The 16,929-nt window shown below is 51.3% G+C and overlaps 1 protein-coding gene and 1 long non-coding RNA gene across 2 annotated transcripts; one reads left to right on the top strand and one right to left on the bottom strand.

Moving 5' to 3' along the window:
- Positions 1 to 240: 240 nt before the first annotated feature.
- On the bottom strand, positions 241 to 10,041 carry LOC136790934 (uncharacterized). Its single transcript, XR_010831842.1, has 3 exons — positions 9,951 to 10,041; positions 1,417 to 1,502; positions 241 to 1,029 (listed from the first exon to the last, which is right to left on the bottom strand). It is a non-coding gene; the product is annotated as an uncharacterized lncRNA (long non-coding RNA).
- On the top strand, positions 5,499 to 12,119 carry NKX2-1 (NK2 homeobox 1). Its single transcript, XM_013185561.3, has 3 exons — positions 5,499 to 5,775; positions 10,258 to 10,634; positions 11,394 to 12,119. The coding sequence occupies exons 1-3, from the start codon at positions 5,723 to 5,725 to the stop codon at positions 12,062 to 12,064; spliced, it is 1,101 nt and encodes a 366-aa protein (XP_013041015.1). The 5' UTR covers positions 5,499 to 5,722; the 3' UTR covers positions 12,065 to 12,119.
- The last annotated feature ends 4,810 nt before the right edge of the window (positions 12,120 to 16,929 follow it).

Genomic DNA, 16,929 nt, shown 5'->3' with positions numbered 1-16,929 from the left:
TTGCAATTACGCTGGCAGTGCTGGTCAGCTGCTGAAAATGTGATAGGAGGAAGAAGGAGAAAAAGGACTGTGGGGCTGGAAGAAAGATTAGGAGAGCTATGGCTGGCATCCTCATACTGGGAGGGGTGACAAGAGGCTGGGGAGATGGAGGTGGAATGGGCAGACTGGTACAAAGTCAGTCCTAGCAGCCACCACCACAGTCAGCAGCCCTGGCCAGGGCTGACACCAACAACTCCAGCTGCCAGCAGCTATGGTTGCTGCAGAAAGCAGTACCCAAAGCAAGATCTGTTTGGAAACCCCTGCTTCATGCAATATGTATTTCCATTTGATGTTTCCAGGCTACATTCAGGACAAAGCTTTTTTTTTTACTGAAAAAGCACCAAAATGCAATAATGAAAAGCAAGTACTCCTTGATAGGTTTTGCAGTGCAAGCTTTAAAGGCTGTAAGTACCAGAGACTCTTCCCACTGAATTTAAATGCAATCCTTGTTTCTCACGCTGGGAGAGCCCTGGGCCACAGGTGGCAAAGTGGCAGGACAGACCCCTGCCTGCAGGTGATGGCAGCATGTACGCGCTCCTGAGCACATCCTGCAGTCCTGTTTGCAACCCCATCAGGAGGAACTGTGGAGATGCTGAGTCACCCAAATGTTTTTCTTTTTCTTTTTGTTTCTCTTTTTTTGTTAACCTGCTCTCCATCTGGTGCGGGTGAGGGGCCACTGGAGGTTTCATTTGTCTGCAGCACTGAGCTCCTCTGGCTGCACAGGCACTTTTCACCAGAAGCCCTGCCTCTCTGCTGTGAGAGCAGCCTGTAGTAGCCATGCTGCCAGAGAGGTCTATGCAGGCATTAGGCAGATCTGCCTCCATTCATTAGTCAGAACAGGTCTCTAGAAGAAACAGATGATGTGGACCCACCTGTTTCACATATGACTGTGAGCCAAATCTCTGCCTCTTATCCCATCCCAAAATGGTGCATGTAATCCTTCTTCCTCTCACCCTAAGCCCATTAACAATCCTGGAGTGCTTTGAGATCCTACAGAGAAGATGGGATGGAAGTGTCAAGTTTAATCATCGGCAAAGCTTGTCTCTCACAAGTGGACAAATCTGTGATCCTCTCCTTGCCTTCTGGTGACCTGTCCCTGGGAACCTGGAGCCAGCACCCCATGGAGCAGCAGAGCCAGCACAGCAAGTATATATGTCAGTAGCAAAGTGGCTTTTCTCCCTAGGCCTGTGTTAAGTGCCCACTGAATGAGTTTGACTCTGCAGACTCAAGGACAGCCAGCTCAGGTTGCTTTCTCCAATACTAATACGTAAACAAGTTACTCACTTGTTTTTTTCATTTAATGTTATTCAAAGACAGTAAAATGCTGTAGAGTATTCATTCTGGTTCCAGTTGTGGAAACGAAGCATGTATAATTACCCATGTGGGTAGCAGTCCATCTCATATCCTTACTTATGCCAGTGAAGGATATTATCTCATTATATCAGTTTAGCAGTCTTCTTTCCCTGGAATTCGAAATAAGCAAAGCACATAAAGGAATGATGAAACAACTAATTATAAGGGACATTATTTTAAAAACTGCACAGTAGTCAAAATCCATTAATGGACTATTTTACATCATTAAACTACTTCCAAGAAAGTATCTAGGCTTTTTAAGCATAAACATTTCTACATTGAAAATGTAACTTGAACCTAACTCTATGGTTAGCTATTTTTTGAATGAGTATAATATGTGCTTTCATTTATGACAGGGCAAAGATGAGTGAAATTTTTAACTTCATTATGTCTATCATCCAAAGTAATTTAGAAGATAGTCCTGCTACATGGAGACTCTTCTGCACTAGAATGCTAATAATGATTAATGTCTGGGGAAACAGAAAATAAAGCTGCTAGCAAGGACTTGCTTTAGCACATGTTTTAGGATTTTTATGTGAATAGAAAGTACTATTCTAATTCAAAGTTAAGATACTTCTGGACCTTCAGAAACTTCTTGGATGCATTTTTTAGTTACAATACAAATAGGCTTTTTTTTGTCTCTAATTTTTGGTCCTTCAACCCAAGTGAACCTCAAGCTGAACTTCACTCTTTCCTTCTTGTTTATCAACTCCAGGAAGAAAGTTTCTGCAAGGCTGAGCCTGTCTTTTATTATATATGTGAAACATTTTGGTCAGAATTCAGTTTTAAGTGGAACTCTGCTGCCAACCCTGTAGTATTATGGGAGCCAAAGAATCCTGCTCTATGGGTTATTAATACATCCAAAGGGAAGAGAGATCAGTGCCAGCAACAACAGAGGAAGGTGGTGTTGAAGTGAATGAGAAGCATATACTGTTTTTACAGCACACTTTGAAAGATACAGTACTGCGGGGTAGTCCAGTTGATGGAGCCTGATCTGAGCCCAATCTTGGCTTCCAGGATGTTCTATCTGACCCCATTGTCTTAGAGGCAATGAGAGCTGTTGTCAGAGTAGTCAGATTCCTTCTGTGGGACAGGTCTCACAGCCCAAGCTGATCTTCCTTGCCATCTATACCCTGCGTACCTTCCATGTATACCATGTACAGCTTCCTGTACAAGGATGGTCTAAGACCCTGCTTACAACAGAAAACTCTTGAGAGGGTGGTACGTAGGGGCTGACCTAGTGGAAGCAAGTAACTGAACCGAACTCCTTCCTGGCAAGAGGAATTCACCTGTTACATCAGTAGTCTGGGCCATATATATGTCAGAAGCTAGTTAACAAAATGCAGGCCTGGAAACAATGCTTCAGAATGTACAGCTTTGTTAATGGGTTTGGTAGCAGGACCAATAAAGTTTATTGTTGGGTTTCACTACAAATGACTCCTTTTGTGCTCAGCTTTTTACATCAGCTTTTAACTAGACCTACCAGTTGTACTAGCCAGACTGAGGGCATGATCTTCCCAGGAGACTCTGGTTCCCATGAAGTGAAAAAGAGACTTCTGAAACATCCCTAGAATTGCCCTTGGGCTTCTGAAATGGTCCTCTTTCTGAAGGAAACCTTCTGTGTCCTCTGTCCTGAGGAAAGAAAGGAAGAAAATCAAGGCCGAGCAAGTTGTGGTTTCTTTACTTTTAAGACTCAGGGGTGATGTTGACTTTAAGGCTCATGTGAGAAATAAATCCACCTGCCATTTACAGTAGGCAGCTTGGTCAGTCTGGCCCTACCAGACCTCAGCTCACCAACCCATCTCAGCTCTACCTCTGAGGCCTTCAGCCCCCAGTGGCATGGCAGATGCCCTTCCTGGACTGTGAGGAGGGCGTGGGGCAGCCAGGCTGCCCCTGCAGAGGGGGAGCAGAGCCCAGCCCTACAGACTACATCCATGGGAACCATGGGCTCAAGGGGAGGAAGCAGACAGGGAAGAGGGACTGTCACTCCCAACAGGCAGGTTTTGAGTGAGATCATTTGTGTATGTGACCATGAATTGGCAAGAGCACAATTTGAAACTGTAGACTATGCTGTTCGAAAGTGAACAGTTGGTGCAGGCACAAATTTTCAAACGGCTCCTCTTGATCAAGGCTAATCGCAGATACTTCCCGAGAGGGGGAATAATCCTGCTTAGAGGCCAAGCTACCTCTGTGGGTGAGTGTTGAAGAGGAGCTGCAGCAACATTCGAAGAAGCTAATCCTTCCCTCTAGGTCTGGAGCAACACACAGATGAAACAGCAAAGACTGCCAAAGACCCACCCAACACATCAACCTCCTACGAGGACGAGTGAGCAAAATCCCATCCTGTTTCTTGCTTTCTTTGTCTTCATCTTGGCTCGCTGTCTCTTTAGGGAGAATTCCGACAACAAAAGGTCGGCAGGGACAGGCGGGTGCAAGCCCCGCTTCCCGGGCCGGGACTGCACTTCCCCCGGCCGCCAGCGGAGGCTGCTGTGGGTCGCCTCCGCCCGGAGGCCCGCGGGGGTCCGGACCCGACACAGAGTTCCCGGGACACTGCTGGGAGCCTCCTGGCCTCCGCCGGAGCCTGGGGAGCACGAGTGCGGTGTCTCACCTTGCAGCGATCGCTCTCGCAGAATAAATAAATAATAACATAAAGCCCAGCCGAGGGCACAACGGGGCAGCCGGCAATTCCTGCCGAGTTACAGCGCTGGGGGGAACTCAGGCCGAGCTGTAGGCGGGGGAGCAGAGGGGACAATGAAGGGAGACCTCGGTGCCTTAGAAGCCTGGCAGCCGAGCTGCGGGTAGATGCGCCCGGAGCCTCGCGGCTGGGTGGCCTTGCCCGGTACCTTGCGGCAAAGAGGAAGGGCAGGGGCTGCCCGCAGCCCTCCTGTAACTTGCCCTCGAGTTTTGCTGGGAAAACAAAAGTAAAGCAAACAATTCCCTTCCCCCAGCCCGAAAATAAAGCTCGGGCACCACCCGGGCTGGTCGAAAGGGCTCCATTGTCGTTTTTAAATGAGATATCTTTGCAACCGCTCGCCCCTCCCCGAGCCAGCGGGGAGCCGCCCGTATCCCTGGAAGCGAGAGGTAGTGGGGAACAAAAGGCAAACTCCGAAGTGACATTGAAAATAAAAGGGAGCTTTGGTTACCCCCAGGGAAAGGTCGAGGGGGAAAGGTCGCCTTCCCGCCAGCGCACGTACTCCCGGCGGGTGCGGGGGAGCGCCCCGGCCCCAGTCCCAACCCCAGCCCCGGCCCTAAGAGCCCTGCGTGGAGCCCTCGGCCCGCAGAGAGCCCGGGGCAAGCAGCGGCTCCCCCATCCCCTGGCCGGGGCTGCCTGGGGGCGAGGGAAGGCTTCGGAAGCAAAGCCGGGGCACCTAGGGATCCCATTCCCCCGTGGGGCCCCGTGCCCAGGGAGGGCAGGGCAGGGTGCCAGGCCAGCCACTTGCAAGCCGAGTTCCTTTTGGAAATATTTGCAGGCGACAGGGCTGAGGACGAGATATGTGTGCGTAAATATATGCTCCCGCATACCCGCTCCCAGAGGCATGTAACCCCCAGTATGTGTGTGCATAACTGGGTGTATATACACAAGCACGTAACTCCTGAGTTATCTAATATAAATTACTGATAGCTGTATCTAAAAACTGTTAAATAGTTCGATCCTGGTAGGATTTTGTTTGTAGGTATGTAGCGATAAGAAGTGTTTACGTATGTATTTGTACCTTTATAATTCATGCCTATATTTTTAAGTATCTACAGCACAACTTTCTCCAAATTTTCTCAGCAACCACCTCCGCTGAAATCCCCTCCTGACTCGGCCGTATCAAAGCGGCTTTGGGGCCACACCGAGTCCTGCGTGCACGCAGTGACAGTGTGGCGACAGTGACAAACTACGGACATTAAGGGACTCAGACGTGGACTGTTAGTAGGGTCAGCTCGCTAACTGCGAACTATAGCGGTGCCAGGGCAGCTCGCGGTTCAGACGCGGCTCGGGTGCTGCCGCCGCCCGCCCGTTCCCACTGTTCCCACTACGGACAAGAGCACCCGCGCCCCTCCCGGGGCAGCAGCGGAGCGGCGCCGGGCCGAGGCGGCTCCAAAAACCCTGCCCTGGCACCTGGCACCTGGCCCCTCCCTGGCCCTCTTGGCCGGGAACGGCCCGGCGGAGGAAAAGCCGGGGGGTCGGAGGATTAGGGCAGAAAGCTTCGGCCGCCCGCCAGGAATTGGGGAAGGAGGGGCGAGGGCTGCGAGGAGCCCGCTCTGCCCTCGCACGGAGCCCTGCCAGTGGGGCCGGAGGGGACCGACCGGTCACGGAGGGGCCCCGAGGAAGCCTGCATGCGAGATGCTCCACGCCCTGGGCAGCTGGAGGAGCAACTGTGCGTGCGCTGCGGAGGGGTGAGGATTTTCGGCTGGGGCTTTGGCTGGTTCGTTTGCTTGCTTAGATTCCCACTCCAGGGGACGAGGTCGCGACCGGTACACGGCAGATTTGCCCCCAGCCTAACGAAATATGCAAGGCAGGGGGGCTGTTCCACGGGGGGGGGGGGGGGGGGAGTTGTCCCGATGAGCCCAACGGGCAGTTTTTCGCCCCAGCCGCGCTCTGTGCCGAGGGGGCGCTTGCAGGGAGGGTGCCTGTGTAGGACGACCCTGCCTCACACGCCTGAACATGTGCTGCACAGGCAGGGAGCGGTTCCCGGCGCCCTGCCCGGGGCCGGCAATGACAGCGACACAGGTCCGCCCCACGCAGCGGCTGCGGAAACGTCCCCTCCGCTCCCTCCTTCCCGGAGCGGTCTCTGGGCAGGATGCGCTGTGCGCACGCTTCGTTTGCGGGGGGCACGGCACGACACCGTGCATCAGGGCCGGAGTTTCTCTGTCGGACGGGAGGGGGACGAATGGAAGGGGGCGCCGGGTGCCTCTCCCCTCGTCCAGGCGCAGGGCTTTGGGAGGGGATTTTAAATCTGTCTCTTGGTGCGTTAGGCTTGTGCTGATAACCGGGACGGAAGAGGGAGTTCCTCCCCAGCACTCCCCGTGCCCGCTTGAAGGCTGTCCCAGCAGGGGCTGAACCCTCCGCACAGCACCCTGAGTCCCGCTCCAGGGTCACGCGTGTCTCAGTGGCACCCTATGGGATCACGGGGGCCTCGTCCCCTCGTGTTAGGAACCGGTGCCTGAGAAGTGAGGCTTGTGCCGAGGAAGGCTTCGCCCCCACGTTGCCTGGGCCCCTGCCCTCTGCCCCCCGAGCCCGGCTGCGCCGGGGGGGTCGGCACCTGCCTGGTGCTGGGCCGTGAGCTCTGCCTGCGGGGGAAAGGTGCGGGGCCGTCACCGCCCGCCGAAAGGGCTCGGAGGAGGGGGATACAGGCTCAGGGCAAGGAGCTGAGCTGGACGCCCGAGCGGGCAGAAATGACCCCCCCTTCTCCATCCCCCGCCCGGCGAAATGGGTGGCAAGTCCTGCTGCAGCCCTTCCGCGGCTCTGGCTGGACGAGCACATTTGATTCCCGTTGGGAAGGCACAGCGGCTCGCATAAAAAAGACATTGTTGTCTTTGGAGAGCCCTGCGCGCACTTTCAAAAGCTGATCCTTGAGTTCCCAGCCCCCGCAATCCAGTTGATGAGGAAACGCGCTGCGGTCTTGGTGGCACCGTTTCCATTGGGATTGGCACCATTTGATTGACAAAGTCTCCCATTCTTCCACCTCTCGAGTGTTATCAAACGGATTGTGTGGGGTCAGAAGCTATTGAAGGGACGTCCGTGTAGCCGCATTCTGCAAACACGGGGTGAAGACCGAGCCTTTCTCATGAAAATGCTTCCACCAGGCAAAACGCATCTCATCTTCCCTGCTCTCCTCCTTTAGCATTTCCTTTTAACTCGAGCGTTTTACTAAGCAGCATCACCAGGTAAACGAGCACATCACCAAAGGCAGCCTAGGCAGGACCCTGTCGGGGCGACCACCCCCCGAGGGGAGCGGGGGACAGCTCTGGAGAGCAAAACTTGGGTGGATGGTTGCAAGGAAAAGGGTGCGCGGTCGGGGCAGAGCAACAGCAAGGAAGCTTTCTCGCCGTTTTCCGCGGCTTGACTTGCCCTGGCAAAGTTAATTTTGGGGCGGGAAAGAAGGACCAGCGGCTGACCCGCTTCTCTTCCACTGGATCTATCCAGAGGGGCTAAAAGGTGCTGCTGGGACCTTGAGGGGTGTAGCTGTGCCCGTTTGCGCGCCGATGTCCTTACAAATAACCGATCAGCCCTGCCAAGAGACTTTCACCCCGCTGCCCAGCCAAGGCGGAATGAAGAGCTCTCGCTTTAATTCCCCTTTACAAGACCCCGCGCAGAGCCAAGGCAGGACTGCCTCGGGTTAATCTCCTTGAGCAGGCTTTCGGAGGCGATTTAAGCAGCGCTCCTTCGAGCGGGGGAATCAATAGAGCCAGCGGTGAAAGCAGCGACCGCCGCCGCGCCCCGGGAAGACGTAGGGCGGGCGGTGGGCACCGGGCACCCAGCGCTGCCCGCCCCCGGCCGCCCCCCAGCTCCATCCCCGCAGAGCAGCAGCCGCTGCCCCTGCACCATGCAACCCTCGCCAGCCCTCATCTCTGACTTAAATCCACCGCAGCCTTTTGGAGGATCCCTTGGTAATTTTTTTTTTTACCTTCCATCCACCCCCTATTTTTTTAAGGCTAATAAAAGAGGCACGGAGCTGATGTGTGAGAAATCAGGGGCAAGCATAAACAAAAACAAACAAGCAAACAAACAGGCAAGGTCGAGTGTCTCTCTCTGTAAGAGCAAAACAGCATACCTTTCTGAAAAACACGCGCAGAAAGAGGGGAGAAAAGGCGGGGTGGTGATGGTGGTGGATGGGGAAGAAATGCTCCAGGGATCTGGAAAGATAAGATCTAAAGATCTGGAAAGAAAAGAGGATGTGCTAAAAGCAGCTGTCCTTGTAGCCTAAAGTCGCCCTTCCGTGCCCTTGGTGGCCCAGCGGACCCACACCAAGCCCACTTCGGGGCACTCGGGCCGGAGGGAGCTGGTGCCGAGGCAGCTGAGATGATGTAGGAGAGCTGAAGGCCTGATTGAAGGAAAGTCCCCCCGATTATATTTGTGTGGAAAAGCTCGCCTCTTGCAGAGCTCTAAAGTGTAATCAAGGCTGAGGCTTACACTTGAAGGATGTTAAATCTCATACGGGAACCTACTTTCTCCTAAACGGTTTCTTGCCTACTGAATGAGAGCCTCCCAATTGAAGCAAAATGATCCTTATGTACTAATATCAAGCACAGTCACAAAGCGACCGGCTATTTATGCTGCCACTTTAGACAAAGATATTTAGTTATTCCCGGGTAGCAAGTGCACTTTTGCATTTTTAAGCACAAACCAGCCGAGCACAAACATATTTACAAGTGCAATTACTAAATAGTTACTTGACACTTCAAAGTCACTGGGTTAACTGTACCTTCGCTGTAATTTTCTTAATATTCAGGTAATCGCTTTATGAAATGAATTTCCCAGGACTGTAGGCCGGGGCATTGAACTCTCAGTGGAGGTTTCTCGTTCCCCCCCGGGAACACCCCGAAATATAAGCTTTGGAGATGCTGGACAACTTGGGAGATTTCTTCAAAGACCCGGGTGACATTAGCTGCTGGCTGCATGTACGTGTGTGTGGCTGTGAAGGGGCTCGCTTTTGTTTTCACACCGGATCCGAGAACAGATTCGAAAGTGCCAGAAATTGCAGTTTATTCGAAGCGGCAGGGAATTCATTGGCAAGGTGATGTAGCAGATGACCTGAGAGGTTTTCTCCATCCAGCTCCCGCGCTATATAAATAACCTTAGAAAGCAGCTTCAGGTTCAGAGGGACCACGAGAGCCTGTGACAGTCTTTGCCTTCGAGAATACCGAGCGACATTTTGCGCTAACCTATTTTTCAGCAGTGTGTCGCCCCAGACAATTAAATTACTGCTCGTTTTTGCAAACTTACATCTTCCGCCTCTCTCTGAGGTTTAAAAAAAAAAGGGGGGGGGGAGGGGGGAGAAAAGCCCTAGGTGAACAGAACTTGTGGTTTTAGGGAGAGAAACGATCCTCGCACTGGGGGTCTCACACTGGGGGTCTTGGAAGACATAGGCAAGGCTCCCGAGCTGCTAAATCCCAAGTGCTGCTCAGCCCCCAGCCAGCCGAGGAGCCTGGCACTCGGTGCGGGGTGTGCGGGGCGCCGGGAGCGGTGGCCCTGCCCCGGGAGCCGGCCCCCGGAGAGCCGCGCACCGGCTGCGGGGCTCCTCCGAGCAAACTTGGTGGGGGGAGAGGGGAACTCGGTCCTTCTGCTCACCGGCATCCAGCCCCGTCCCCCCGGCTCTCACAAAGGCTGGGCTGACAGCCTTGCCACCCGGGAGCTGATTTGAAATCCTTTCACCCAGTCAAATGGGGGTCTTTTCGCATTCATTGCCTTCGATTCCCCGTCCACAATATTGCCACCCCCGAGAAAAATAAAATGAGTTCTGCTCACGGGGTCTCCCTCTCTTTCCCTCGCCCTGCCGCTCGCTCTCTCTCTCTCTTTTTTAAAGACATAAAAAAAAAAATCCTGACAAGTAAAACTTAAAGGTGTTTACCTTGTCATCAGCATGTAAGCTAATTATCTTGGGCAAGATGTAGGCTTCTATTGTCTTGTTGCTTTAGTGCCTATGCCCCGCCTCTGGTGGCAGCCTAAAACCTGGCGTCTGGCTAAAACAAACGAAAGGCAGCCCTGAGCCTCCACTCAATCCAATTAAGGCGGACTTCGTCCACTCGGTTACGTGTACATCCAACAAGATCGGCGTTAAGGCAACACCAGAATATTTGGCAAAAAAAAAAAAAAAAAAAAAAAAGATTTGCCTCCCCTTCCTTTTTTTTTTTTTTTTTTTTTTTTTTTTTCCCCAGCCGCCGAATCATGTCGATGAGCCCAAAGCATACGACTCCTTTCTCAGTGTCTGACATCTTGAGTCCTTTGGAGGAAAGCTACAAGAAAGTGGGCATGGAGGGCAGTAACTTGGGGGCTCCCTTGTCAGCCTACAGACAGTCTCAGGTTTCTCAGCCGGCCATGCAGCAGCACCCCATGGGCCACAACGGAACAGTGACTGCCGCCTACCATATGACAGCGGCAGGGGTCCCCCAGCTCTCCCATGCTACGATGGGGGGCTACTGCAATGGGAACCTGGGCAACATGAGTGAGCTCCCGCCTTACCAGGACACCATGCGGAACAGCGCTTCGGCGACAGGATGGTACGGCACCAACCCGGACCCCCGCTTCTCCTCAAGTAAGTGAGCCCGGGGCTGGGTGGCCGGCGGGGGGTGCCTGCGCCCCTCGCCCCTCCGCACCGCGGGCGCCGGGGGCTCCGCGACAGGACGAAAGTGGGTCCGGATTCCAGCCGCCCACCCCCTCCCCATTCCTCCCCCTGCCCCCGGATCGTGCCCCATCCCTTCTCCGCCGGGCGGCTTCGCGGCAGCCTCCCGGGGCTGCTTGCGGGAGGAGGCAGCTGGGGACCCTCGCGCTGCCGGGGCGCCGGAGCCCGGGGCTCGCCGTCCAGTGCGGGGGGGGGCCGGCGGCGTTACGGCCGGGGGGGGCCGGAGGGAGCCGGCTCTGCCCTTGCCCGTGGGCGCCGCCCGGCAGCGGGAGGGCGAGGGGGAGCCGGAGGAGCAGGAACCGCATTCCCGAGGGCGCGGGGTGGGGAGCGGGCGGCCCGGCCCCGGCGGAGCCCCCGGTCCCAGCGGAGCCCCCGGCCGCGGCGGGCTGTCACATCCAGGCGCCCCCGGCGGGGCTCGGCCCGGGCAGGGCTAGGGGCGGGCGGGAGCCTTTATTCAGCGGGGCCGGGCCGGCCGGGAGCCGGTCCCGATCCGGCTCGGGGCTCTGGGTGGGAGCGGGGGCACCCCGGGACCCCCGGCGGGGCCGGGCTGGGTGGCGGGGGCCGGCCCGGGGGCGAGGGGCTGCGGGGCTGGGGGGCTGCGGGAGCGCGGGGGAAATGAGCCGAGCCGAGCCGAGCCGAGCTGCTGAAAGCGTGCCGCCTTCTCCCTTGCAGTCTCCCGCTTCATGGCGCCGTCCTCGGGCATGAACATGGGCGGCATGGGCAGCCTCGGCTCCCTGGGGGACGTGAGCAAGAGCATGGCCCCGCTCCAGAGCACGCCGCGGAGGAAACGGAGGGTCCTTTTTTCCCAGGCCCAGGTTTACGAGCTGGAGAGACGTTTCAAGCAGCAGAAATACCTCTCCGCCCCTGAGAGGGAACACTTAGCCAGCATGATACACCTCACCCCGACTCAGGTCAAAATCTGGTTCCAGAACCACCGCTACAAGATGAAACGCCAGGCCAAAGACAAGGCTGCGCAGCAGCAGATGCAACAGGAGAACGGCTCTTGCCAGCAGCAGCAGTCTCCCAGAAGGGTGGCAGTGCCAGTGCTTGTAAAGGATGGCAAGCCCTGCCAAGCAGGCTCCAACACACCCACAGCAGCGATCCAGAGCCATCAGCAGCAGGCAGCTACAACAATCACAGTGGCTACCAATGGCAACAGCCTCGGACAGCATCAGAGCCACCAGACAAACAGTGCGGGGCAGTCTCCTGACATGGGACAGCACTCGGCCAGCCCTTCCTCTCTGCAGAGCCAAGTCTCCAGTTTGTCTCACCTAAACTCTTCTACTTCTGACTATGGCACTGCCATGTCTTGCTCCACCTTGCTATACGGTAGGACCTGGTGAAAGGATTAAACAGAGCAAAACAAAAAAAAAAAAAAAGGAAAAAAAAAAAAAGAAAGCAGATTTTCCCAGTCACGCAAATCTCTGTCCTGTCCAAACTGCTGGGTGTTTTTCTTTTCTTTCTTTTTTCTTTATTTTTTAAAGCTTTTTTTTTTTTCCATTTTACTGAGTGGTTCTCTGAGGACCCATAAGAGAGAAAGGGAGAGAAAGTGACTTAATTTTTTTGATTTCGTTTTGTTGTTGCTGTTGATGGTTTTGGGTCTTTTTTTTCTTTTCTTTTTTTTCTTATTTTTCCCAAGGTTATTGTATGGGGTGTTAAAAAAAATTCTGACTAATAACCACGGAGCAGTCTGCAGAAAGGGGACCATCGTTAGGCATGGTCTGAAGACTTGGATTTCAAACAATGTACACTTTGCCAGCGTCTAGGACTTGCATGTAAATATAGAGATTTTGGGGGATGGGGTGGTTTTCCCCAAAAAAACATTCGCGTCACCCAGACACAAGAAGCAGCTTCCCCCCTCCCCCCGGTCTCCTCTCCCAGCCCCGCCGCCAGGGCCAGCGGATGGAGACGTGGAGTCATCAAAGGCTTGGCTTTTATTTTCCTCCTTACGTTTGATGTGAACCTGTAGCTGTATAATGCTGTCAAAAGTTGGACTAAACCCATAGTTTTTAGTAGCCTGTATATTTTGTTGTAAAAAGAAAAAAAAATACAATCAACCAAACCAACCCCCACCTTTTTATGGACACTGATCGCCCCGTCGTAAATCCTCTGGCAGTTTGTTATTTGCGCACGCCGCCTTTTCCTGTTGTAACTTATGTAGATATTTGGCTTAAATATAGTTCCTAAGAAGCTTCTAATAAATTATACACGTTACGAATATTCTTTTTTTTTTTTAATTTCCCTTTGGTTCCTCCTCCTGACCATCCCTTCCCCGCATACCGTTATTTTTTTATTTTTTTATTTTTTTTTCTTTTCTTTTTTCTGCTTGATGGAAAAACAAACCGGGATGCTGCCAAACCCAAAAAGCCCCTACCCCTCCGGGGGCCCGGACCCCTTTCGCAGAGGGGAGCTGCATCAGGGAGTTAACGGGCTACAGGATCTGTCCTCAGCGTGCAAAAGGGACACGAGCAAACGTGCGCGAGTCACAGCCTCGAGAGCGAAGGGATCGAGTCCAAATTCACTAGCGTGATCGGGGGGCGGGGGGCACCTCGGATACTTTTTGCTCGAGAAAGCAAAGTAATCCAGGAGGAGAAGTTCAAATGCCAAAGGCACGGAGGAGAAAGAAGGTAAAAGTCTAATGCCACTAGAAACAAACGAAGAACCTGCTGACAGTATAGAACATGCGGCCGTTTTGAAGAGCGTCCAGTTTTAATACCTTGTAAAAGAGAAAAAAAAATCATTTCTACAAGGTTTTCCTATGTACTTGTATTTTAAGGAAAGTACAGCCACCTTATTTATAATCAAAATAAAAAGATAGTTTATTGTGTACGAAATGTAGTTTGAATTAACTTTCTTTAAAAGTATGCATTTAATTTTCTACACGTACACACCTCCTTACATACAACCTTGCAGTTTCTCCTGCAAACGTCAACCTTGTTACCCAGGCAAGAGGTTAGGTGCAGACTGCATCTCAGTTTAATTCAGGTTAGTTTTTTTTCTTTTTTTTTTTCTCTCTCTTTCTTTTTTATTTCTGTCTCTCTCTCTCTGTGTTTTTTTTTCCATTTGTTTTTCCTTTTGTGTGTGTGGTTTTTTTTTCCTTTTTTTTCTCTGTACCGATCTGGGAAGCTTGTAAAGAAGCAGATGAAGAAAGCGTGTGTGCGCGCACGTGTGTGTGTGTGTGTGTGTGCGTGTGTGCGCCTAGCTGAGAAACCGAGGTGCGTTTGTTAGTAAGGTAAATATTATGGGTACTGCAAGACAGTTAAGTATTAACTTTGCTGTAAATATATAAAGCATATCAAGTTAAGCAGCTTGTATTGGACAACACAGAACTACATGTAATTCTCTATATCTCGGGTCCAAAATATCCTTTTTGTGAGTGTAACAAAATAAGAAGCCCCCTATCCTAAAGGCTCTCATCGCATGTTTCCCTTCGCATCTGCTGCTCGGTTTCGTTTTTTCCTCCAGATCCCCTCAGTTAAGCCACGGAAGCGAATCACAGTCATTGAAAGACCTCTGAATTACAGAGGTATTATGAAATGCTCATATTTTTGAAGAGAAAGAAAGCAGATTGCCCGGAATGAAAACAAACCAACCTCTAGTTTAAGTAGCAGCTTTCGAAAGCTCCAGCCTTTTATTTATACAAGATAACCGGTGTTACTTGGGCACCAAGTGCTGGTTTGGATGGAGAAAAAGAGAAATAGTCAGAATAAAAAAAAAAAATCGGATTCTTTCTGCACCCCCCTCTTTTATTTCTAACTAGAGAACATCACGTGCGTTAACAGGAATTTCGAGATCTTTCATTCTTTATACTGCGTCCTGCTTTATACAGAGACAGTCTCAACTAACCCAAAGCATATTCCTTTTTCTTTCTATCTTCTTCTTCTTCTCCTTTTTTTTTTTTTTCCATTTTCTGCTGAGATCATAATCGTTTCGGGTATATAACATCATGTTAAACTTGGCACGGAGGGGTCTGGAGCTTAGTGCTGTTATTTCTGATGCAAGGAGAAAGTGTTGGGAATTCCTGGTGCGTGTCACAGCGCTGCCAGCTCCCGGCACAGGGAACAAGGGCAGGGTGAACTCTACGTATTTTTAAATTCAGGTTAGTTTCTCACGGAGTTAATATACAAGACCGAGGTAGAAAGTGCTGTAGTTACGTCGACATTTCCCCTTTAGATATAATTAATGTTTGCATCCTTTCAAACTGAAGAACATTTAAAACTAAGGAGCAGTGAAAGGCATTAAAACAGCCCAGAAATACTATTTTGTCCCCCCCTCCCAGGAAAAAAAAAAATATATATATTGGAGTTAGCATGTTTGATAGACATCCAGACAGTGACTTTTCATTATAGACCTCGGGGGAAATAAATGAATTTTATTGTGTCTCGACAACCTCATAAACACATATTTGGTGGTGGGTGTAATTACTGTAATGGATTATTATGTACACTGACTTATCTTTCTTAAACTAGATTTAGTTTCGATTAAATAAACTCGTTTCCACTTTGTCTGATGTCGGCTTAGTTTAAAGTCTGTTTACTTGTTCCACAGAAAGGTGAATTCATCTCTTTATTAAGCACTAGAGACCGAGCAAACACAGTTCAAACTGTATTTACATATCAATCAGGAGAAATGCAAACAAACTCCTCTTTAACAATTTTATAGAAGTTTTTTATGACATTGTGTTATTGCTTTTATCATAAAATTCTTCGTACAAGCCAGTTATGCCTTGAATGGGATGAAGATATTTCGCTTTTTTTTTTTTTTTTAAATGTAATTTAATCTCTGCTCTCCCTGGAGAACACTCCCGAGAAGTTAGTTACTGTGTAGCTTTCCTAAATTAAAACACGTGCCTCCGTCTAAACGCTTGCTCCTACCAATATGCTGATTTTCAGCCCTCTCGGTAATCAATGCAGAACTTGGATAATAGGATGGCGGGGGGCATGGTTCAAATCTGAAATGATGGAAGAAATGCACGTTGCGCGATATAGTTCTTTTAGCGACACGAGACCGTGGGCACCCCATATTTTGGGAGGTAAAGGGATGCAGTGACGAATGGCTATTCCCTTCCACCCCCCACACCCTGGCACTGCCTGCAAACGTGGGAGAATTGCGGAGGGCATTTTTTCCTGCAGTAAATGGGAGTTCATGCTTGAGTGCCATGAAGTGTGCGCGGAGTGGCACAGCAGGCAGTGGGGGAAAAAAAAAAAAAAGGAAAAAGAGAAAAAACAACAACAACAACAACCGACTCACCACCCACCACTACTACCACCGCAACAACTGCAACAATAGCAGAGGGCTTCTTCATATTTGCTGTTTCATACCCGAGCGAGGGGGGGGGGGGGGGGGGGGGGCGGCTTTGTGTCCCCATTGCTGGGAGGCTACGGGGCAGCGCTCGGAGGAGCCGGGCTGGGACCTGTGGAAGGCTAGAGCAGCTCCGGACCCTTCCCATCCCACGGGAAAAACGATGGGAGCTCAGCTAAAAGTGTAGCCTTGCCCGCATGGCAGTTCAAAAGGCAGCGCGCTGCCCTAAAACAGTCCTCAAAGTGCAGGTCCCAAACACTGTAATCTGAGACAGCCCCGAGATGACACCGGGACAAGTTGCCACAGGGGGGGAAAAAAAGTATTTTAGCAGTTTTGTGGCAGAGCGCAGGTACGGGGGCCTCGCTGGGAAGGCAGCCCCGGCCCAACTGGTGACGGCTGCTTTTACAAAGGGGACCCAGAGGTAAAGGCTGAGTGACTTCTGAAGAATTGCACTCCTTTCATGGCCGTGTCGGGAGCAAAGCTGAGAAATATTTTTTTTTTCTGCCTGACTCTCATGAGCCCCTTCAGGGAAGAAAAAAAAAAAAAGAAAAAAAAAGAAAAAAAAAAGAAAAAAAAATCTCCAAACCCTAAGTAAATGGTAATACTGTTTATATGTATCACATGTGTATAGAGATCTGTCCCAGTACGGCTGTTGCTATGAGGTAGAAAGATTACCTTCTCTGGCAAAGGGGTGAATAATACGAATGACTTTTTTTTTTCCTTTTTTTTTTTTTTTTTTTTTTTCTGGCTGCAAGCACATTAGGGAGCAGGTAAGGTCAAAGTTTTCTATATCCTATGTCTTTCTCTCGAAGGCGTCTGGTCAGCTATATAAGTAAGACGGCGGATAAGATGTGTTGATGTAAAAAGAAAGTGAAATTCGTTTTGATGCTTAAAACGACCTACTGTA

Source organism: Anser cygnoides, chromosome 5, assembly GCF_040182565.1.
Source record: "Anser cygnoides isolate HZ-2024a breed goose chromosome 5, Taihu_goose_T2T_genome, whole genome shotgun sequence".
Taxonomy (NCBI): Eukaryota; Metazoa; Chordata; class Aves; order Anseriformes; family Anatidae; genus Anser; species Anser cygnoides.
This window is presented reverse-complemented; position numbering and strand designations above follow the sequence as displayed.